Source organism: Syngnathoides biaculeatus, chromosome 20, assembly GCF_019802595.1.
Source record: "Syngnathoides biaculeatus isolate LvHL_M chromosome 20, ASM1980259v1, whole genome shotgun sequence".
NCBI lineage: Eukaryota > Metazoa > Chordata > Actinopteri > Syngnathiformes > Syngnathidae > Syngnathoides > Syngnathoides biaculeatus.
Window position 1 is genome coordinate 14,863,586 of NC_084659.1, and position 23,007 is coordinate 14,886,592.

At 43.6% G+C, this 23,007-nt stretch overlaps 3 protein-coding genes across 4 annotated transcripts; 1 reads left to right on the plus strand and 2 right to left on the minus strand.

Moving 5' to 3' along the window:
- Positions 1-212: 212 nt before the first annotated feature.
- Positions 213-7,123, minus strand: tmem209 (transmembrane protein 209). Its single transcript, XM_061806726.1, has 15 exons — positions 6,997-7,123; positions 6,605-6,760; positions 5,446-5,504; positions 5,238-5,369; positions 4,931-5,154; positions 4,624-4,828; positions 3,535-3,710; positions 3,388-3,459; positions 3,205-3,301; positions 2,690-2,815; positions 2,518-2,615; positions 2,333-2,447; positions 2,162-2,259; positions 1,604-1,677; positions 213-1,466 (listed from the first exon to the last, which is right to left on the minus strand). The coding sequence occupies exons 2-15, from the start codon at positions 6,742-6,744 to the stop codon at positions 1,412-1,414; spliced, it is 1,671 nt and encodes a 556-aa protein (XP_061662710.1). The 5' UTR covers positions 6,745-6,760; positions 6,997-7,123; the 3' UTR covers positions 213-1,411.
- A 1,031-nt stretch (positions 7,124-8,154) lies between these two features.
- Positions 8,155-17,034, minus strand: prdm4 (PR domain containing 4). Of its 2 annotated transcripts, none has more exons than XM_061807385.1 (12): positions 16,936-17,034; positions 15,835-15,892; positions 15,578-15,693; positions 15,315-15,503; positions 13,270-13,998; positions 13,043-13,192; positions 12,837-12,955; positions 11,689-11,774; positions 11,413-11,540; positions 10,024-10,527; positions 8,817-8,985; positions 8,155-8,703 (listed from the first exon to the last, which is right to left on the minus strand). In XM_061807385.1, the coding sequence occupies exons 3-12, from the start codon at positions 15,690-15,692 to the stop codon at positions 8,358-8,360; spliced, it is 2,535 nt and encodes an 844-aa protein (XP_061663369.1). In that variant the 5' UTR covers position 15,693; positions 15,835-15,892; positions 16,936-17,034; the 3' UTR covers positions 8,155-8,357. The 2 variants fall into 2 exon arrangements, with proteins under 2 accessions (XP_061663369.1, XP_061663368.1); XM_061807384.1 differs by lacking the exon at positions 16,936-17,034 and adding an exon at positions 16,170-16,418.
- Positions 16,235-20,071, plus strand: LOC133493704 (achaete-scute homolog 4). The gene is made up of 2 exons (XM_061807386.1): positions 16,235-16,260; positions 17,536-20,071. The coding sequence occupies exon 2, from the start codon at positions 17,542-17,544 to the stop codon at positions 18,004-18,006; it is 465 nt and encodes a 154-aa protein (XP_061663370.1). The 5' UTR covers positions 16,235-16,260; positions 17,536-17,541; the 3' UTR covers positions 18,007-20,071.
- Positions 20,072-23,007: the final 2,936 nt, after the last annotated feature.

A 23,007-nucleotide genomic window follows, 5' to 3' on the forward strand; every position in this document is an offset into this window, starting at 1 on the left:
AGTTCTAGGAAAGGCTAAAAAAAATGCTTTAAAAAGCCACATTTTCAGGCTTGGAACGCATTATTTCTTTTTCCATTCATTGTCATAGGAAACATCTATTTGGTTTTCGAACAAATAACTTCACGAACTGTTATCTGGACCGGATTGTGGTCGAGAACCGAGGCATCACTGTAAATAAATACGTAAACAAGCAGCATTGAATGAAAATAAACAAGCGTTTCTCTTGTTTTATTCATTTATCAAGTCCCAGGTGGAAAATTTCAGAATTCCTACATCTTGAAAAAAATGCCACACAATCGAAATAACCACGATATTCAGTTCATTCAGACCTCTTTTTTTTTATGTTCATGCTTCATCAAAAAAAAATTTAAACAAAGGGCATTGGAGCCTAAAAAAAAAAAAAGAAAATATCTCATCCATTCTTTTTCCTGTAAACTGTCATAGCATTGACACCCACAAAAAATGTATCCCGTAATTTCCGGCCTACAAGATGCGACTTTTTTCCCCACACGCTTTCAGCCCTAAGGTTACAAGCCTCTGTACACAGAAAGAGTTTAACACTAACGGCGTGCTAATGTACCTGGTTATAAGCCTCGGTACACAGAAAGATTTTAACGCTAGCGCCGCATGAACAGTAGCGCACCTGGTTATAAGCCTCGGTACACAGAAAGTTTAACGCTAGCGCCGCGCTAACATTAGCGCACCTGGTTATAAGCCGTGGTACACAGTTTAACGCTAGTGCCGCGCTAACACTAGCGCACCTGGTGATAAGCCTTGGAGCACAGAGAGTTTAACGCTAGCACCGCGCTAACGCTAGCACCGTGCTAACACCCAACACACCTGGTTATAAGCCTCGGTACACAGAAAGAGTTTAACGCTAGCGCCGCGCTAACATTAGCGCACCTGGTTATAAGCCTTGGTACACAGTTTAACGCTAGCGCCGCGCTAACACTATCGCACCTGGTTATTAGCCTCGGTACAAAGAGTTTAACGCTAGCGCCCCGCTAACACTAACACACCTGGTTATAAGCCTCGGTACACAGAAAGAGTTTAACACTAGCGCCGCGCTAACGTTAAACTCTTTGTGTACCGAGGCTTATAACCAGGTGCAGTCTGTAGGCCAGGAATTACGGTACTCTGGATTACATTCAAAAACACGGGTCGTGAGCCCTTCAACAGTCTGAATTAATTTGACGCCGATGTATCACTTTCGGCATGATGAAAATGTAATCTATTGATAAAAAAATAGTTTGAAGTCAGTGCTACTATCTGGTAAATATACTTTCAATTTGAAGTGCTGCTCTTCTGCTTCTGAAATAGAAGTCCTGAAAAAGATGAGCACTATAAATGGGAGGGGGGTAAATGGAGTACGAAATCCACTTTGAAGTCATCAGCTGTGAACTTTGGGATGTCAGTCTTCAAAAATCCACAGAATGTTCACACCCGAGAGGCCGAGGTTAACTCGCCTGGAGAAGGATGACAAACAATTTCCTAAGATGAAATACGGCATTTGTACCTTGGTGTTGATTTTTTTTGTTCAAAAGTCAACATTTTTTCAGAAATGTCTTGTCCGGAGACCAAAAGCGACCAGAAAGAGGCTCACCCCAGCATTCCTGACTCCTTGGTCTTAATGATGTAGAGGAACATGAGGATCGTATGGAACAAGTTGTTCCTGCCCTGCAAAAGAAAGCGAGAAATGAAGCTTGCGGAGCTGTACGGCGGAGGTGGCCAACCTGCGGCTCTCGGGCCACGTGCGGCTTTCCCTCCTTTTCCTGCGGCTCTCGTGAAGCCACGAAAGCGCGACGAATTTCTGTTTATGTGCGTGGAAGAGTGTTTTTATTGATCCCGGCACCCAGCTCAACGAGAGAAGGAAGAGATAACTCCGAGCGGGATGACCTCGGAACGAAGATGTGTCCGGACTGCGGTCATGTGACCGCACCAGGAAAGGTTAGCACGGTATTTTCACGAACCCATGGTCATTGCGGGGGCGGGGGATCCAAGCTAACAAACACATGCTCAAAAGACATTCGATGTGCCTTTTAGAGGCGGGGCCTGGTGCGCGTGGCCTGCCACATCAGCAAATCTGGGAAAGTGTGTGAGTGTGAGGTGTGGCTGACAGCAGCCACTGCTAAAAATGGACGCGTTCATGTTGTGTTGTCACCTTGGGCAGACTGGAGATGTGCCCCTGATAGATGAGCTGATAGTGAGGTGGTGTGGTGCTACTTTGGTGGATGCAGAACAGGTTCTCCTTGGTCACGTCTGGATGAAGACAGGAGAATCGGTGTTTGGTCGAGTTCCGTTGACATGCGGATGAGTAGGTACGTGCGCTCACCGGGTTTGTCTGGCATGTGGCTGAAGTGTTGCGAGGTGAACGTCTTCCCGTCCGGGTATTTGGGGTGCGGAGGAAGTCTGGAGTCCAGGTAGGTGCAAAATATGTGCATGAGGATCTAGATCGGGGACAACAGCGGTGAGGTGACGTTAAGAGGGCTCGTATGTACGTCGTGGGTCTGTGCTCACGGCGCAATCGGCGGGGAGGTCCGTGTCCCACTTCCGGTTCTTCAGATCGCCTCCACGGTTCCACCGAAAGGAGCTCATGCAGCCGCTGTGTGCCAGCTCTGCCATTTGCAAAACACGAGGAATCGTGACTACTCATCGGAATCGTTTTTCGCACACACTCATGTAAACAAACCTTTGATGCGATCCACCAGATACTCCTGATTGGGCGTGATGTCCAGGTACTGGACCATGGAGTTCAAAGTCGGGATGGAAGATGCTTTCATCACTGCAGCCTGTTTAAGGCTGCTAATGCTGGCCTCTGGTGGAAGGAAAGAGGAAAAACGGGTCGACTGAGGTCTTCAGAATCAGCCTCATTATTTTCAGCCTTATAACGCTAGCGCTAACGCTAGCACCGCCGCGCTAAAAGGACCGGTTTAAAACAAACAAAAAAAAAAAAAACACTGAGACACGGCAGTAACAAGCTAGCGCAACGCTAACAGGGGCGGACCGGTAAATGTCACTTCCTCGGCACATATATTCCACCGGTCTCACTCTTACCTTTTCCACAAGAATACCCCCTTGCGGCCGTTAGAAAAAAAATCCACAAATCACCGCATAAACCGCAGGGTTGAAAGCGTGTGAAAAAAGTCGTGTTTTATAAACTGGAAATTACGGTATCATCCCACAGGATTTTCCCGCCATGTTTACCTCCTATCTGGAGCTCAGGACAGCCCATTCTCCTGAGCTGGGTATTGACCGAGTCCATTTCCTTCACCAGAGGGACCAAGATGGTGTCACTGATCCACTGTGAAACCACATACACAACATTGGATTGGAACCAAAGAGTTAAAAATTACTTCGTTGATCTGCTCTTGCGAGTCACACGCTCACATTTCGCAGCTTTGCTGTCCAGCCGTCAATGCGGTCCACAACACCCCGACTGGTTGTGATCCTAGCCCACACCTACGTGAAATAAAATCATATTTCAAGCCAGTCTGTCATACACGTCAAACACGTCCGACCGACAATTTCCCGCACTTCTTCCGCAGCCTGTTTGGAGCCCAGGTCCGTCTCATCCTTGTGGGCAGACGGCGCCTGAGAGCGGCAAGCGGGTTGGTACAAGAACTTCCTCAGACTCTGGGCGTAGTCCCCTACGGTGCGGTTGTAGTTCCAAAATGTCGGACTGTGATTCGGGGAGACAGATTCGGGGCTCCCTAGTGAGGAGAAATGAATAAGTAGACAATATTTGGGCTAAAAACACACACAAAAACAATATTTACAGTGAATGTTTATAATAGGGGCGGCACGGTGGATCCGCGAGGACCCGGGTTCGATCCCGGCCCCATCTGTGTGGATTTTGCATGTTCTCCCCATGCCTGCGTGGGTTTTCTCCGGGGACTCCGGTTTCCTCCCACATCCCCAAAAACATGCAACATTAATTGAACACTCTAAATTGTCCCAAAGTGAGATTGTGAGGGCAGCTGTTTGTCTCGATGTGCCCTGCGATCGGCTGGCGACCACTTCAGGGTGTACCCCGCCTCCTGCCCGTTGACAGCTGGGATAGGCTCCCGCGACCCTCGTGAGGATAAGCAGCAAAAGAAAATGGATGGATGTTTATAATGGGCCAAAACCTGCAACAGCGAGCCTATATATCTGTACTTATTTTTTTTAAATAGCTTTACCACTCGCGCATGTTTACATCACCTTTATAAGCAAACATACCGTAATTCCCGGCCTCTAGACAGCTAAAGCTAGCGCTAACGCTAGCGCTGCGCTAAAGCTCGCGCTAACAGGGGCAGTTAAAATAAAACTTACCGGTAAATATCACTGAGACATGCCAGTAACTCAACAGCAAAACGCTAACAGGTAAAAGTCACTTCCTTGGCACATATATTCCACCGGTCTCACTCTTACCCTTTCCACTCGAGTGCCCCCTTGCAGCCGTTACAAAAAAATGCACAAATTAGCTGCATCACCGCATAAACTGCAGGGTTGAAATCATGTGAAAATTATCTCGGGTTGTAGGCCGGAAATTACGGTAATTTGACCTTCCAGACCCTCCAGAAACCTCCCCCCAAAAGTCCAATATCTTTAATTTGCCGTGATAAATGTTATAAATCACTATACCGAGCTGACTGCGGTGGCTTTTTTCCTCCTCCGTGCGCAGGAATCGCTCGAGGCTTTTCAGATCCTCCATGTAATCCTCCTCGCTTCCGGGCGAGTTGAACACAGACGGCGGCGTGCGGTACCGAGCCCTCAGCACGGAGCTTTCCGGCGTCCCGACGCTGCTGAGGTATGGTGGGGAGCCGGGCGACGGGCTGTAGCTCAACACCTGGAAAGGTACCCAAAAAAAAAAAAAACAATTTAAAAAGAGGGAAAAATGGAAAAAAAATGTCTGAACACCACTTAGTTCTATACCATCTCAGGAACGTACCTTCCCATAGGCTATCGAAGGAGAATACGGAGCACTACTTGGAGTAGTGGTACTACTAAGAGATGGGCTGTAGCCTGGCACACAGCTCGGGGAGAACTTGGGGCTGGTGGTCGGAGAACGAGACGGGCTGAAACTCAGAACGCTCTGGCCCTGCAAGGGGGACGACTCCGCCGGACCGGGGTTCTCCTTTTTCTCCGGTTTCTGGGGAGGAGAAGCCTGAATACCTGTGAGAGAAAATAAACAAGTCAACAAATACAGGTCCGTGCAAGTATTTTTTCGATAAGTACCAAACTTCTTTCAAACTCACTTGTGTTTCTCAGGCCCAGGAGCAGATGCTGCTGAGGGGATACGGTGATGGTGGACGGAGCCATCGTGTACTTGAAATATTTCCAGAAATCAAAAAGAGCATTGATGCTAAAAAGCGACGCCAGCGTGAGTTCTGTGATTAAAAATTAATGAACGCGTTAAGCATATTGTATCAGTAAAAGTCATAACTGAAAATAGAAGAGACTTACCAATGTACCAAATAGGCCAGTAGTTGATGTTGAAGTATCGGTTCAACAATTTCCCAGACCTAAATCCGAAGTTATATTCGTATTTACAACATAATAAACCACTAGTTACCTCACACACAGCAATAGAGCTCGTGCACCTACGTCATAAAATCACGTGACTTTTGTGTACGTCGCCATATTGCTGGTCAAGCTAAGCATCGCTCAACGCTAAGTCGGTTGGCGACGACACGAAAATATGTCTTGTAGCACGACTCCCAGAGTCTTGTCCGATACTGTCAGACATTTAGAAGGTGAATTTAAACGACGGTACGTGGAAAAATTAGATAAACTCGGCATAGAGAACCCGTATTCAATGCCAAAGTTGATGTTTTCGCCGATAAGAAATTGGACTGTTAACCATCTTCTGCTTGTCTAGATTTACACAGAAAAGTTTGACAGCGTATAAAAGTTTGGACGCATACGAGTACTTGGTTGCTGGATCTGTTCTCATCAGGAATAAATCCCACATAGTGATGGGTTTGACGGCTTAACCTTTGCCGGAATCCATCGATCTTTTAAGGTAGTATTCAATACAAATACTAAAATTTAAATAAGTGACCCTTAGTTTTACACAAACTCACATTCAATAACTATGATTGAAAAAAACTATAAAGAGGACGGAGTTGTCTCCATGGAACGTACATGGAAGCGATTGTGGTCACACTTAACCTCCATTAACCACTGTTTTTTTTTTAACACGCATTGTTCTCAAATGAGCCAACTTGGCATTATAAATACTTTTTGGTCATTTGAGATTGAGAAGAATAATTCCTACCTGAAACGAAGCGATCACTAAACAGGCGTGTGTGTATTTTGGTCGGGCACTATCCGTCACGTGTAATTGCCGAAATCCAATTTTTTCGTCTTTTCAGATGGTATTCCAAAGAATGATCTCATTGAATATCTATCTCGTTTGTTGTGATAACCAACAGCACAACAGGTCTCGAGTATTGTAAATATTCTCCTCCAGTTCAATGTATCCCACACTGTAGAGCAGCAGTTTGACCGGCAATATGGCGCCGTGGAAATGGTGACGTCACGTGCACGACCTCTATACACTAAATGAATAGTGAAATCTATCAAAGATGATTTCGACTTATCCGTGGGGAAATCAACTTACATTTCAGTGTAAATCATGCCAGCCAGGGATACGTTGAGGACAGCCCAGGCGAGGACCACCTGACGAGCGTGTTCCTCCCTCCTCATCCTCAGCGCCTTGTCAATCATGCATACCACGCCGTCCTTCGGTGGGGTAAACATCTTTACCAAGTTAAGGCTGAGAAAAGAGAGAAAGAGAGAGAGAAAGAGGGGACAATAACACAACAATTATAAATCATAACAACATAGACCGAGATAGGAATAGTAGTGCTCGTGTAGTAGTTTTAGCGCAGTTGCTAAGTTAGCTTAAATTAAAACAGTGATATATGCGCAAAGAATTTGCACACAAATGGTAATATAAATTTCAATAATATTATATTACAGCTATTAACGACAAAAAAGCTTGTAAAATACCTTATAGCGTATAAAAGCTTTCATAGCACGCTGACGAAAGCCGGACGTTACATGTTTTTTCTTTAATGATTGAGACCCGGAAGGAGGTTTGTTTACTTCCGGGTTATCCCCGTTACTGCAGTTCTTCTTTCATGGTCGTCCGGAGTGAAACTCAACTACGCCAATGATACAATAAAAAAATTGATGAAATAATAACCAGCTCAGTATGCCTTAGAAATCTATACGATTTAAAAAATATATATTTTTAACAATTCCTATTGAATCCAATCTCATTTTAGCCCTTTTCAAAAGTTGTTTTCTTCCCACAGCATTTTCTGACTGGAGGAATAATTGTGATCATAATTATCATACATCTGCTTCCAATAAAGAAATGCTTTGCTCTGCTCTAGATAACGTGGCAGCCTCCAAGCAGGAGATAGCAAGAACAAAACCATCTAATCATCAGAACTGTTAGAACTGCTGCCTGTTAAAAGAAATGATGACCACACACGTATTCAGCAATCTTCCACACATGCACACGCACATGAACAAACGTGTACACTTTGTTTCAAACTTTTGCTTCTCGTCTCCTTTTTGTAACATCCATGTAAATAAGGGGCGTCTCAAAACTAAATAAATTGAAGTGCTTCGGAGAGGATAATCAAAGAGTGCAGTGGTGAATTGTACGAGAAAGTTCCTCTCCTCTCTCCTCGCGAGACTTGAACTGGTGTCTTTGTTTCCTTTTTTGTCCTGTTTCATGAATGTCTGATTAGTGAACCTGACACTGACATTTTCCATTACTTAAAAAAAAAAAGTGGACAGTACTTTATTGTTTTGATACTAAGAATGAAGGAATTGGGACACTAAGCTATTTTTAATCATGAAAAAATTATCAAACTGTACCTTGAAAACGTTAATGCCATTAATATAAAACCGTTTCAATTTAATTTAAGAATTTTGTAAAACCGCAAACTAAAATTCTGTCACCCCCCCAGAAAAATATCTGAAATGTGACCACCAAAAAAGGTTCCACTTAAATATCACCCACAATTTTAATTACTAATCACCTTCTAATAAATAAGTACAATTTAAAGTTAGACTTAAAAAGGGGAGTGTTATCGAAATGAGGAGTTATGGAGAAATATCACTCACTCACACAAAAATGAAATCAAAGCCAGGTAAAGAATGACACCTTTTATGCACCAAAACCAAAAATAGACACTTCAAAAGTAACGACAGAGTCGTAGCAGCGCTCGTGTTTTTTTGATATTCAATATGAATGTAACATAAGAAAATGTGGTTAATGCTTGAAAAAAATGACAAGTAGACATTAGTGTAATGTATGGCATGATAATAAATTAACATGGCTGTAGATGCTGCAGTCAGTGAGGGGGCGACAGTGACTTTTCAGAGTATCCACCAACGTCTTCACTCCTCCCAGAGTCCGTGAGCCTCTCTCCTCCGGTTCCCCCCGCGTCCTCGGCTTCATCCTCCTCCTCGTCGTCGTCCTCCTCCTCGGCCGCGTGTCGCCCCTTCCGGGACGAGCGCTCCGCCTTGGGCCCCTTGCAGATCTTGAGGTGGCGCGTGAGGTGGTACTTGGTGAGGAAGGCCTTGTGGCACTTCTCGCACACAAAGTCCCGGCGGCCCTCGTGGGAGTTCATGTGCTTCTTTAGGTGGTTGGTCTTCAGGAAGTGCTTGTTGCACTTGGGGCACTGAATTCGACGTTCACTGCAAAATAAAAGACGACAACATAAACGGGGAGTAAGGAGTGTGCACATCGACCTCCCCCCCAAAAAAATCCATATGCAATAACTACAATGCAAAACCACGTATTCACGTACTGTGTGTGAGAGAACATGTGCTGGTTCAGATCGTGCTTCCGGATGAAGGTCCGCTCACACAGGTCGCACTTGAGTTTCTCGGCGCCGGTGTGGATGAGCATGTGAGAGGCCACGTGGGACTTCTGAGTGAAGGACTTCTCGCAAACTGTACACCGGTAGTTCTTCTGACCTGTTATTGGCCACAGAAAAGAACAGCGACCGAATAAACCGTACTTAGAAATCATGAAGGGGTCGGAAATTTTCATCGTAGGTGCGTGTCCACTGTGAGAGACATAATCTAAAAAGAAAAATCCAGAAATAACAATGGATGATTTATTTATGTGATAGAGCTGCAAATAAGTATTTGAACACCTAAGAAAACCAATGTTAATATTTGGTACAATAGCCTTTATTTGCAATTACATTTCCTGTAGTTGTTCACCAGGTTTGCACACACTGCAGGAGGGATTTTGGCCCACTCCTCCACGCAGATCTTCTCGAGATCAGACAGGTTTCTGGGCTGTCGCTGAGAAACACGGAGCTTCGACTCCCTCTAAAGATTTCCTATTGGGTTTAGGTCTGGAGACTGGCTAGGGCACGCCAGAACCTTGATGTCCTTCTTACGGAGCCACTTCTTGGTTTTCCTGGCTTTGTGTTTCAGGTCATTGTCATGTTGAAAGACCCAACCACAACCCATCTTCAATGCTCTGACTGAGGGAAAGAGGTTGTTCCCCAAAATCTCACAATTCATGGCTGTGGTCATCCTCTCCTTAATACAGTGCAGTCGTCCTACCCATGTGCAGAAAAACACCCCCAAATGTTACAAGTTTGAGTCTTACTGATTGTATGGGGTGGACAGGTGCCTTTATCCAGCTAATGACCTCACACAAGTGCATCTGATTCAGGATGATGCATGGAGTGGAGGTGGACTTTTAAAGACGGACTAACAGGTCTTTGAGGGTCAGAATTCTAGCTGATAGACAGGTGTTCAAATACTTATTTGCAGTTGTATCACACAAATTGTTAAACATCATAAAATCGTTTCTGGATTATCTCTCTCACAGTGGACATGCACCTACGATGAAAATTTCAGACCCCTGCATGATTTCTAAGTGGAAGAACTTGCAATATAGCAGGGTGTTGAAATACTTGTTTTCTTCACTGTATTTCTTACTATATAGTTCAGTGAGTGGAATTCTTTTTCAAAACGCAGCACATATGCACATACCTGTGTGTATTTTGAGGTGCATCCTGAGATTGCTGGGATCACTAAAGGCCTTGCTGCAGTATTCACACTTGTGTGGTTTCATGCCAACGTGTCCCATAAAGTGCACGTTGAGTTTGGTGGATGTGATGAACGCCCGCGAGCACATGCTGCACTTGAATTTCTTCTCTCGCGGGTGCCCCTGACCGTTGGAGTTCACTCTGGAGGTACCTTTACTTGAATTCTGATTGCCGTGAAGGTTGTTCCCGTTCGTTTGTCCTGCCACTTGGGGCCACGGCGAGGACGAAGAGCTGGAAATCCCGTTGGCGAGCTTCTCGTCCGCTGGAGGTGGCGGTCGCTGCTCCTCCGGGTGCTGCTCTTGCTGAAGCGGGTGGTCCTGCTGAGGCGGACTGTGGCTACGAGGAGGCCGGTTGTGGCCGTGGTTGCCCATGTGAGACTTGAGGTCCGGAAACGAAGAGCAGTCTTTGCCGCACTGGCAGAGCGGAGCCTCGGGTAAAGGAGGGACACCTGGATAAACGATGGCGGGGTCAGCATATATAATGTACAATATCGGCAGCAGCGCAATGTAGAATGTAGGTTCGTAAATAAAGTCAAGAATCAACATTTTTGCCCATTTTCAGACCAAACCGGGAACTGAATCCTAATTTGTTTCTGCATTCTCTGCATTGACTATTAGAAGTCATGTTTTGGAATAAAGGGATGGGAACTGGGGAAAGTAATCCATCCTCAGCACCCTTCTACCAATGTACTCACTCTCTCGCCTCTGGACATGTCCAAACCATCGAAGTCTGTTCTCTCTAACCTTGTCTCCAAAACATCCAACTTTGGCAGTCCCCTCTAATGGGCTCAGGGATGGAGATGGGAAGGATGTGCAGCAGGTAAGGGTGATTAAGGATAGAGATGGAAATGTGTTGACTGGTGCAAGTAGTGTACTGAATACTTTGAGAAGTTGATGAATGAAGAACATGAGAGAGAAGGAAGAGTAGAAAAGGCAAGTGTGAAGGACCAGGAAGTGCCAATGATGTGTAACGGGGAAATTAGAAAGGCAGTAAAGCTAGAAAGAGTACCACAGATTAATTATTTGCCTTGAGGATGCTCGTGGAAAAGTAGGTAGAAGGTCAGAAGGAGCTACATTGTGTCTTTGTGGATCAAGAGAAAGCCCAAGACAGAGTACCAAGAGAGTAACTGTGGTACTGCATGCGCAATTCTGGTGTGGCGGGGAAATATGTTAGAATAGTACAGGACATGTATGAGGGCAGGAAAAGCAAATAAGAATTTTCAGCAAATGATAGTGTTAAAAAAAATAATTCAAAAAAATTAGCAACTCGGCAAATTTGTAACTGCCCCAGCGCAAATAAGCAGGGGTTTTGAACGTAGACAGACAGATCTGACCCATGAGTCTGCAGTAGTCTCGGCTGTAGTAGAAGCGAAGCTCCTCGTCGGGGTGGACCTCCACGGTGCTGCAGAAGAAGAGCTTCCCATTGGCCAAGTACGCGACCAGGTTCTGCTCTTCGCGGCTCCTACGGGCACAAAAGGATTCAATGTACAAATATGATGGATTTAAAAATAAGTTTGAAACATTATTTGTGGGGTGATTATAGAGGCCTCTTTTGCGTCAATAAAACTGTTCGAGCTCAAATTCTGAGTCCAGAGACTCCACCTTCCTACCTTGCCTTGTGCACAAACATCATCCAGTTGCATTCGTTCTCATCGGCCGTCACGATGTAAAACTCCAGCACGTTGTTGTGGTACATCTGTCGCAACACAAGGGCGTTAATAAAGTCTTCGTTACGTATCGGAAATTTTCCCCATGCACACTTCAAGCGTGACCCAAAATATTGACATTAAAAGCAGTAATCCAGCTCGGTGTAAATACATTTTGTAGCTTCTGGACAAAACAATGACATTTTCAAACGTTTTCATTTTTGTGTCTATTTTGGGTCATTTGGGAAAACTCATCACACTTCAGGATAAAAGAATGACATTTTAGATATTTTTATTGTTGTCAAATACAGCGGTGCCTCAGTTCTCGAAAACAATCCGTTCCGGAAGGCCGGTTGTAAACAGAAACGTTTGAAACCCGAAGCACATTTTCCCATTACAATGAATGGAAAATGAAATAATGCATTCCAGGCCGAAAAAATATATATTGTTTTGAAAGCGTTTTTTATTCTTTTTTTTTTTTTTTAGCTTTGCCTGATAATAAACTGCATCGTAGAAATACATGTATAGTTTAAATACTTTATATAATTAAAACCTTTAAGAAATATATTTATTTTTTGCTAAAAATGTATGCATTAGTCGTAGCGTATGCTAGGCTGGGAGTGCATGGACATATCTGTAGCGACTCGCCCCCCCAGCCTTTGTAAGAATGATGGAGTTCGACAAAATTTTTGGATGTCGTTCCATTTAGCGCATTTAGCTTTTATTTCGGCACTTGAAACCTCCTTCCTGCCTTCAGCCCTTCCTCGCCAACACTATCCCCAGCTAACTGCTGCTCGTTTACGAAAATAAGAAGCAACTTTTCGACTTCCTCCGAGGTCTGTGCCTCTGCTTGGTCAACACAGTTGCTCCTTTAGCAACATCACTTGCTTTGAGGGCATCCTCGTGTTTCAGGACGGTGCTGATCGCCGATTTCGCCACGCCGTACTTCTTCCGATAGCTCAGAAACACGCGCCCCAGATTCGTATTTGGCTATCACCGATTTGTACGAAAACAGAGACGTTCGAAAACCGAGGTACCGCTGTATCTTAATAGGCTCAAATTTGAATTGAACATTACGGATGTTTTTACGTGCTAAAATTGAGGGAACTAACCTTCCAGATCTGAGGCGTGGCCTTTTCTGGCCAATCAGAGAGATCCACATTGCTACAGTGCTGGCCAACCATCGGTCCAAAGCAAGTCCTTGCCGGGATGATATCTCGTGCAAAAACGCCTGACGTCAACAATAAATATGAGGTACTTTATATCGTCGGCATGCTACTGCGCTGCACGTCTGCCGCCGTGTATTTAGTTATCTTACCGAGAGGTTCGTCGGTAGCGGAAATGCGTAGGCAAAGAGGACGTGGGATGGAGAGGCGAGCCCGGCTTTGGATGGGCGCGTCCGGGATGAAAGTGACCGGGCCGTGCTCTGGGCAGTCTGAGGTATACGAGCGCTCGCACAGACTACACCCTGAAAAGTGATTATTAAATAGCAGAATATTGAAAATGATTATTTATTATTTTAAAATCAATTCCAAAGACACTTACAAATAGTGTAACCGGTGACCATGCTCTCCTTGTTGGGGGTTGAATCCTCCAGTTGCAGGGTGGAGTTGACCAGGACCAGGTTGTTTTCCGGACCCAGCGATACCTCCGTGGTGATGGGGGAGACGTTCACAGATTCTAGCCCAATCCCAGAGTGGCCGTGAAGCGACACGGGCCCAAGCTGGGCCTGGCCGGTCAAGGAGCTGGTGAGGACCACACTCACAACACCCGAATTCAGCTCACCGCTCTGGTGGAGCTGGTCCCCGAGCCCCCCCGCTCCACCTCCGCCAGCATTGCCCACGCGGGTCCCCATGTGATCCGGCTCCATCACCATGGGGAGTTCGAGCACAGAGAGGGGCATCACCCCGCCTGAGGAGTCCACCCCAGTAAGGGGCTGGCTCCCGCCATCAGAGACCGGTACCACCCCGACTGCGTCCATGGAAGCCAGCTCCTCACCCATCCTGTCTGGGGACATGGGGCTGCTGTCACGGGACTCCATTGCTAACCCTGTCGAGTCCAGGTCATGGGTGCCAGTCTGGTGAAGGTCTTCCTGGCCACTGACTTGTCTCGAGTCCATGGGCACCAGGCCCTGCTCCAGTGGGCCGCCCGCTCCGCTGTAAGGGTCAAGACCCGAGGAGTTGGCGCTGGCCACAGAGAGGGTACCATCCATGTTGAGGCTGCTGGGATGGATGTATTGAGGTGGTGGACGATCAGCCAAATAGGACAAAATACCTAGAGCAGCAAAAACGCGCATGGCACAAGACATTTAGGGGGAGAGGGACATTGTTGAATAACTTAATTAAAATTGATAAATTAACAACATATATTTTTAAAAAACATTAAATAAATAAATATTTAAATAGATAACTAAATAAATAGAGAGTGCTACTATCAACTAAAAACCACTCCTCATTTTGTAGTATGTCCCGGATATTGATTAATGACCAAATACCATATTTTCTCGAGTATAATGCGCACACCCAAAGTTGACCCCAAAAATAAATAAATTAAAATAACAAAAATCTGGAAAACCCTTCTACCACTGTACAATGCGCACCACCAATTTGCTGCTACCCATATGCTCAAAATATCAGGAATTATCTGTATTTCTATTTTGCTAGGTATGTACTTTTATTGTTTGTACTTGTATTTGTTTAAAAAAAACGTCTGTACAACAATCATTAATAATAATCAGAATAATCTTTGTGCATGTACTGATACAGCTGATACATATCTTCTGCAATTGTCGTAAAAAAATCCTAAACAAACTAAAATAAATGCTCAGCGATGGCATAACATTTTATTAATACTGTTAACACACATTACAGTCTTAAATAAATAAACTATTTAACACTGTTTAACTTCAACATTTTTTGCATTAAATATTTGTGCATAAAATATTTGTGCATATTCCAACCGTTCAGCTACCATCTCTCTTCATAGCGTCAGGTCGCGATCAAAACGAAAGCTCAAACTACGTAGAAATGAGCGTAATGGGCACTTTTGAAAAAGTGAGCGTTTGAATTCTGTGTGCTATTCTTTTTTTTTTTTTTTAATTATCTTACGACCGTACTACGGACTTTCTGCTCACGTTGTAGGTGACACTTCTTTAGCGGCTACACAACTAGCCCTTGTAGTCAACATTTTTTTGTCTTCGTTTAAGTGAAAACAAACTCACAGGCAGTCGTTTCTGATGTTTGGTACAGTAGCAACAAATATGATACGCTAACGATCGTGAGACGCAACGCCTCCCCCGAGGAGGTCAGAGTTCAGGTTGGTGGCGCACATTCCCGTGAAAAAATATAAATGTGTAACATAAGACATTGAATGTGATATCGAAATTTATATGTACACCTTTATCTCTCTACTCTATGTACTTGTATATGACTATACAATGTGATTGTAGTTTTTTATTTACATCCATGGCTAAAAATAATGCGCCCTGTTGACTTTTTGACAATATTTGGGGGAAAAAAATTGTGCATTATTTTCAAAGAATGACGGTAAATTTGTTTAACTGTGTCGTTTTCATTTCTCAGATGGCCTACCTGGTAATATATGTCGGAAATAGCTGCTCTCCAGGTGTGGGTAAGGAGGAGGCGGCAGGGAGTAATTCCTATCCGGGAGGCCACACATGACTCCTCGATCGCCCAGGGGGCCCATGGGCAGCATGAGGGACAGCGCCGAGGGAAGGCCGCCCAAGGAAGGACCCAGGCTGGGGATCGCCACTGGTATCCCTGCAAAACAGGAGACGGCGTGATTAAAAATAAAAATCACGCAGTTACAACGCGGGTTTGAAAGGTTATCCGACCTGGGGTGGGGATGGTGTTGTGCGGGGGTGAGGTGGCCAGACCCAAGTGGCTCGCACTCACTGAAGGCACACTCAGCTGGTCCATGCCCACTGGACTCAGGTTCATGTCGTTCATACTAGAACAGGGTCACTTATAAGACTAATTAGGCAAATCAAATGGCTCCGTCCATTTTATGATGCATATTATATTTCATACTAAAAACCCAACTCTTGGCAAAACTGCATCCAAATACACAGTGGTAGCAATGTTAGCTTACCTGAAATCAACAGCTTTCCATCGGTAAACCAGACAAGGGTACGCTCACATATTTGAATCTGTAATGTTGGAGGGTGGGGGTGGAGTACGGGGTGGGAGGGACAATTTCCAGCGCTATTATTACTACTTTAATAACCATAACCCAGCTTGTGCTCAACTAAGCGTTAGCCTCGCTCTCGATTCACAACTATGACCTATAACTACGACTATTGTCAAGTGCTACAAAATGAGTCGGGGAAAAAAATGTCACGAAACAATTTCAAGTGTGAGCCCCCAGCTTTCAAAACACGAACAGTTTGTGAATGCGTCGTAAAAATGAAAACAGCATAACAATACCTTCTGCTTGAAGGGGGCCATCGCGGCACTTTTACTGCGCATGCGCACTTAACCTAATGCTCGAGACTTGATAGCGCGTACACATCGAGCGGTATGTCAAGTAGTTGAAGACAGTTGGCCGCCATCTTGGAACTCCCAAAACGTGTAGAGAATATGGATTATGGGTTGGATTATGGTGTTTTTCCTCAACGTTTGGCAAGTAGAATTAAAATTGGATTTTTAATTCGACGTGGTAAGTGGAAAGAAAGACATATTTCACCGTGACTACCAAGAAACCTTGCATATTACGTAGGGCCCGATTTCCGTGACGTTAACTTTTCCCAAAATATGCTGTGAAGCACTATCATCATAACATGGGAAAAAACTAAGCATTTTTTTGTCATAAAAAATATGGACTCGCAATGGGAAAATACATGCTAAACGCATTGTTCATTTGTTGGCTCTGCGACGTCCTATTTCAGACAGAAAATGTCAACTTTTTTCCTCGTATTTGAAAATCAAATTCAAATTTGCAGCGTCCTATATTATGAAATTCACCCAAAAAAATCACCGAAAATGTGTTTTCTTGCTTATCCACTGATGAAGTTTGGGAAAATATTGACACTGCTTTTTCGCAAAAAAACAATCAGCCTTTAAAGATGGGTTAAGTGAACAGTGAACAACAACAACTGTAAACAAAACTTTGTTCAAGTGAATTAAGGTCACCGGGGAAAAAAAAAAACCTTTACAAACTTTAACAGTGTCAAAGTGAATCTTTTTAATTTACCTGTGGAAAGTTTTCTCACAGCCGCGAAACTGTTTTGGGAGTATCAAGATGGCGGATGGCGACTCCAGTTTTGGTGGCCAGTGAGCATCCAGTCTTTTTTTTTTTTTTTTTCTTAAAATCAGTAGTGATTTAACCCCAGACTGGACACAGTTGCGCATGCGCAATGCGGCGAAGAACGAATATTTTAGAGATTTCTTTTAATGTAACAAGCTTACATTTTTTAAAATTACTTACTTCCACGCATATCACCTTTTTTAAAAACTTTTTTTTTTTTGGGGGGGGGGACAAAACCTCCGACAATTCCATTCCAGTCGTCATGGTGATATTCGCCCCAGCGCGCTAAGAAAACGTTATCTCGGTTCCAGATCGCGTCCCGAGATCACACCCACCCCACGGTGTCACATCAAAAAGCTCCAAAATACTGCAACAACTTGCCACACAGACTCGAGTGCTCGTTGTGAAGAGACTTTTGCAGTGATTTCTACATTTATTATGATGTTTTTTTAAACTGGGATGAGCTCAGAGTGTCACAAGTACTGTAAGTTGCATTGATTTTGCGTGTTTGCAATTGTCCGTGAATTAATTTGCGTGTACTTGCAGGGGAAAATGTCGTACCGCAATGAGCCGGTGGAGCGTATTCCATATATAAACCCACGGGCGTTCCATTGCTTCTCCGTCGACATTGCCGGGTCGCACCTGCACCACTTGGGCCTGGCCCCCTTGCACCTGGACCGCGTCTACCGCAGCCCCAGGTTCGCGCACGGAGGACTGCGCTACTACCCGCGTCCCGGCCCGCCGAGCGCGTGCGAATACTCGCTGCAGCCCGCGTTCATCCGGAAGAGGAACGAGAGGGAGCGCCACCGGGTACGGTGCGTCAACGAGGGGTACGCGCGGCTCCGGGAGCGCCTGCCGAGGGAGTTCGACGACAAGCGGCTCAGTAAGGTGGAGACCCTGCGGGCCGCCATCGACTACATCAAGCATCTGCAGGGACTGTTGGACGTGAGCGCAGACGGGACGTCGCTGGAAGCTGGCCACAAACGGCCTAAATGTCGTGAGGACATCAGATACTAGTTTTTGCAAAACATCACCGAGGACGTGAAATATTATATCGGGCAAAAAGTGGGTGCAGTATATTGTTTTTGCAGGAACACAGAACATATTTTAAAGCCACTTCTCTGATCTTCACTGATGAAGGAAGGAAGACAAAGTCATTTTCGGCAAAGGAAGGATGCAAAATGAAAAGATGGGCTGAGGGGAAGTGAAAATGGAAGAGGGGATGGAGGGACGGAAAAGAAATAGCAAGTGGAAAGATGAAAAATATTTAACGTGTCTGAGGGAGGGAAGGAAGGAAGGAAGGGGGGTTGGAAAGTACATTTCAGTGGAGGAATGATAAAAGCAAAGATAAATGGCAACTCTGAGCAATTAAAAGCAAGTAAAAAGAAAAGATAATATTCTGAAGTGTATACGATACGCTGTACCTACTTTTGGCCCATCCTTGAATATGCTAAACAGTAATGTACATCTTTCTGTACGTCATGTAATTTATCTTTTTGAAAGTAACAAATAATACATGGAATTCATAGGTGTCAAACCCAAGGCCCGGGGGACCAGATGTGGCTCGGAAAAGGAAACTTCCGTGATGCTTGCTAAAATATGATCAAAAATTCATCAATAATGTTGAAATATAGCATTTTTTTTCTGCTACCAAATTTTTATAGGAATTTAATTAATGGTTGAGGAAACTATTCTGTCATGTCATATTTCTGCTGTGGTACTTTATTTCATGTATGTTCCGATAAAAAGGGTTGTGAGTCGAATACCTCAACTTTTAGATGCCAAACGTGAATAATGAATAATATTTTGCAATTTGAGACTCTTGAATCCCAATCCAGTCGTCCGTTTGAAGCGCATGCGGCACGACGGCGGCAGGATGTTTTTCTCTTCCCGCCGACGCGGACCTGCACGGAAGCCACGAAAAACCCACAAAAATGGCAAGGAAAAATAAAACACGATATTGTACATTGTAAGCACGGGATTTGGATAGACCCGCATCGGGCGCCGTCGAGCCGAACCGTAGCTCAAGGCCTATCCAAAACAAAGTTCTTCGGCGTGTGAATTTAGACCTGCGGTAAGTCGTCAAGTGCTGGTACCCTGGGCTTGATGGTTCAGTTGCGCTGTGAAGGTAGAGAATATGAAGCTACTTAAATGAAAGCTTCCTGCAGAATGGATGTTTTTTTTTTTTTTTTGGGGGGGGGGGGGACATGCACGAGCTGATTTTAATCAGATTTCTTACAGGAAGTGTGCAAATGTGCTTACTAGGGCATGGCTGAGAGGTGAGACATTTATATCATGATATATTTTGGAACCCCCCCCCCCACACACACACACACCGACCCCCCTCCCACCACCGGACTGGAATGCAGTAAAAAAGGCACATGCTCCAATTATTAATAAACTCCTTAAAGTAGGCATACTGGCATTCGACAAGCTTTTTAAAGCAAGCATAGCATAGTAATATTGCATTTATAATTGAAAAAAATAAAAATACAAAGGGGTGGGGGTGATTCCCGTAAACTGGCGCGATGAGCGGGCGAGATAAAGTTTATCAGCGGAGCTACAATCAGTACAGGACCACCAGGACGAGTCGGCGTGTCGAGGCAGAGAGCCCACATGCGCGGGAAGGGGACAGAAACGGAAAAACAAGAACTCGTGGAGCTGATACTTCGTACGCATTATGATGGACACTCTGAATACGATTCTAGCCGTGTGCCGTAATTCTCGGCCTACAGTGCTCACCTCGTTATAAGCCTCACCGAGTACATTTGTAAAGGAAATACCATTTGGTACATACGTACGCCGCAGCTGTGCAAAAGCCGCAAGTGCCCACAGTGAAACATGAGATATTTACAAAGAAGGTCGGTACACAGAATTTAATGCTAGCTCTGCGATAATGCTAACGGTAGTGCGGCGATAGCACAGCGAGCTAACGCTTAACAAAGCAACAACACGGTAGCACAAACAGGGCCGGTTAAAAAAAAAAAAACAGACGAGTAAAAATCACTGAGACACGCGAGTGACATGCTAGCGCAGCGCTAACAGGGCTGGCCCGATAAAAGTCACTTCCTCAGCACGTATATTCCACTGGTCTCACTCTTATTTTTTCTGCTCGAGTGCCTCCTTGCGGCCGTTAGAATTAAAAATGCACAAATTAGCCGCATCACCGCATAAGCCGTAGGGTTGAAAGCGTGTGAAAAAAGTCACGGAATTTACGGTATATAAAATACAGACAGAAACGTTTTCATTACTTTTTTTTTATGGTAAGGCGTTTTATTGCAAAAAAAAACGACCATGTATCGTAAAGCGTTTATTTTGCGTAAGAAACGACCATGTATAGTAAGACGTTTTTTTGCGAAAAAAACAACCATGTATAGGAAGGCGTTTTTGTTTTTTTGCGAAAAAACAACCATGTATAGTAAGGCGTTTTTTTACGAAAAAACGACCACGTATCGTAAGACGTGTTTTGCAAAAAAACGACCATGTATAGCAAGAAGTTTTTTTTTTTCGAAAAAACGACCATGTATACAATAAGGCATTTTTTGCGAAAAAAAAACCCCGACCATGGAAAGTAAGGCATTTTTTATCGAAAAAAAACGACCATGTATAGTAAGGCTTTTTTTGCGAAAAAACGAGCATGTATAGTAAGGCGTTTTTTTGCGAAAAAACTACCATGTATACAGTAAGGTGTTTTTTTTTGCGAAAAAACGAGCATGTATAGTAAGGCGTATTTGTTGTTTTTTTTTGCGAAAAAACGACCATGTATAGTAAGGCGTTTTTTTGCGAAAAAACGACCATGTATAGTAAGGCGTTTTTTTGCGAAAAAACGACCATGTATAGTAAGGCGTTTTTTGCGAAAAAACGACCATGTATAGTAAGACGTTTTTTTCGCAAAAAACGACCATGTATAGTAAGGCGTTTTTTTGCGAAAAAAACGAACATGTACAGTGAGATGTTTTTTTGCGAAAACACCCATGTATAGTAAGGTGTTTTTTTGCGAAAACACCCATGTATAGTAAGGTGTTTTTTTGCGAAAAAACACCCATGTATCGTAAGGCGTTTTTTTGCGAAAAAACACCCATGTATCGTAAGGCGTTTTTTTGCGAAAAAACACCCATGTATCGTAAGGCGTTTTTTGCGAAAAAAACACCCATGTATAGTAAGGCGTTTTTTTGCGAAAAAACACCATGTATAGTAAGGCGTTTTTTTGCGAAAAAACGACCATGTATAGAAAGGCTTTATTTTGCGAAAAAACGACCATGTATAGTAAGGCGTTTTTTGCAAAAAACACCCATGTATAGTAAGGCGTTTTTTGCGAAAAAAACGACCATGTATAGTAAGGCGTTTTTTGCGAAAAAACGACCATGTATAGTAAGGCGTTTTTTGCGAAAAAACACCCATGTATAATAAGGCCTTTTTTGCGAAAAAAACGACCATGTATAGTAAGACGTTTTTTGCGAAAAAACCCCCATGTATAGTAAGGCGTTTTTTGGCGAAAAAACCACCATGTATAGTAAGGCGTTTTTTTTCCGAAAAAAACACCCATGTATAGTAAGGCGTTTTTGCGCGAAAAAACGACCATGTATAGTAAGGCGTTTTTTGCGAAAAAACGACCATGTATAGTAAGGCGTTTTTTTGCGAAAAAAACCACCATGTACAGAAGGCGTTTTTTGCGAAAAAAAGACCATGTATAGTAAGGCGTTTTTTGCGAAAAAAAGACCATGTATAGTAAGTCGTTTTTTGCGAAAACACCCATGTATAGTAAGGCGTTTTTTTGCGAAAAAACACCCATGTATCGTCAGGCGTTTTTTTGCGAAAAAAACACCCATGTATAGTAAGGCGTTTTTTGCGAAAAAACGACCATGTATAGTAAGAGGTTTTTTTGCGAAAAAACACCATGTATAGTAAGGCGTTTTTTTGCGAAAAAAACCACCATGTATAGTAAGGCGTTTTTTTGCGAAAAAACACCCATGTATCGTAAGGCGTTTTTTTGCGAAAAAAACACCCATGTATAGTAAGGCGTTTTTTTGCGAAAAAACGACCATGTATAGAAAGGCGTTTTTTTGCAAAAAAACGACCATGTATAGTCAGGCGTTTTTTTCGCAAAAAACGACCATGTATAGTAAGGCGTTTTTTGCGAAAAAACCACCATGCATAGTTAGGCGTTTTTTGCGAAAAAACGACCATGTATAGTCAGGAGTTTTTTTGCGAAAAAACCACCATGTATAGTAAGGCGTTTTTTGCGAAAAAACGACCACGTATTGTAAGGCGTTTTTTTTTCTCGAAAAAAACGACCTGTATAGTAAAGGAGGTTTTTTTGCGAAAAAAAACCATGTATAGTAAGGCGTTTTTTTGCGAAAAAACACACATGTATAGTAAGGCGTTTTTTTGCGAAAAAACACCCATGTATCGTCAGGCGTTTTTTTGCGAAAAAAACACCCATGTATAGTAAGGCGTTTTTTGCGAAAAAAACGACCCATAATAGTAAGACTTTTTTTGGAAAAAAAAAACGACCAGGTATAGGAAGGCGTTTTTTGCGAAAAAAACGACCATGTATAGTAAGGCTTTTTTGCGAAAAAAACACCCATGTATGTAGGCGTTTTTTGCGAAAAAACACCCATGTATAGTAAGGCGTTTTTTGCGAAAAAACACCCATGTATAGTAAGGCGTTTTTTTGTGGAAAAACGACCATGTATAGTAAGGCGTTTTTTTGTGAAAAAACGACCATGTATAGTAAGGCGTTTTTTTGTGAAAAAACGACCATGTATAGTAAGGCGTTTTTTTGCGGAAAAACGACCATGTATAGTAAGGCGTTTTTTGCGAAAAAAAACCACCAGTGTATAGTACTAAGGCTTTGTTCGCCAAAAACGACCAGTATAGTAAGACGTTTTTTTGCGAAAAAACCCACCAGTATAGTAAGGCGTTTTTTTGCGAAAAAAACACCCATGTATAGTAAGGCGTTTTTTCGCCAAAAAAACGACCATGATATATAAGGACGTTTTTTTGCGGAAAAAACGA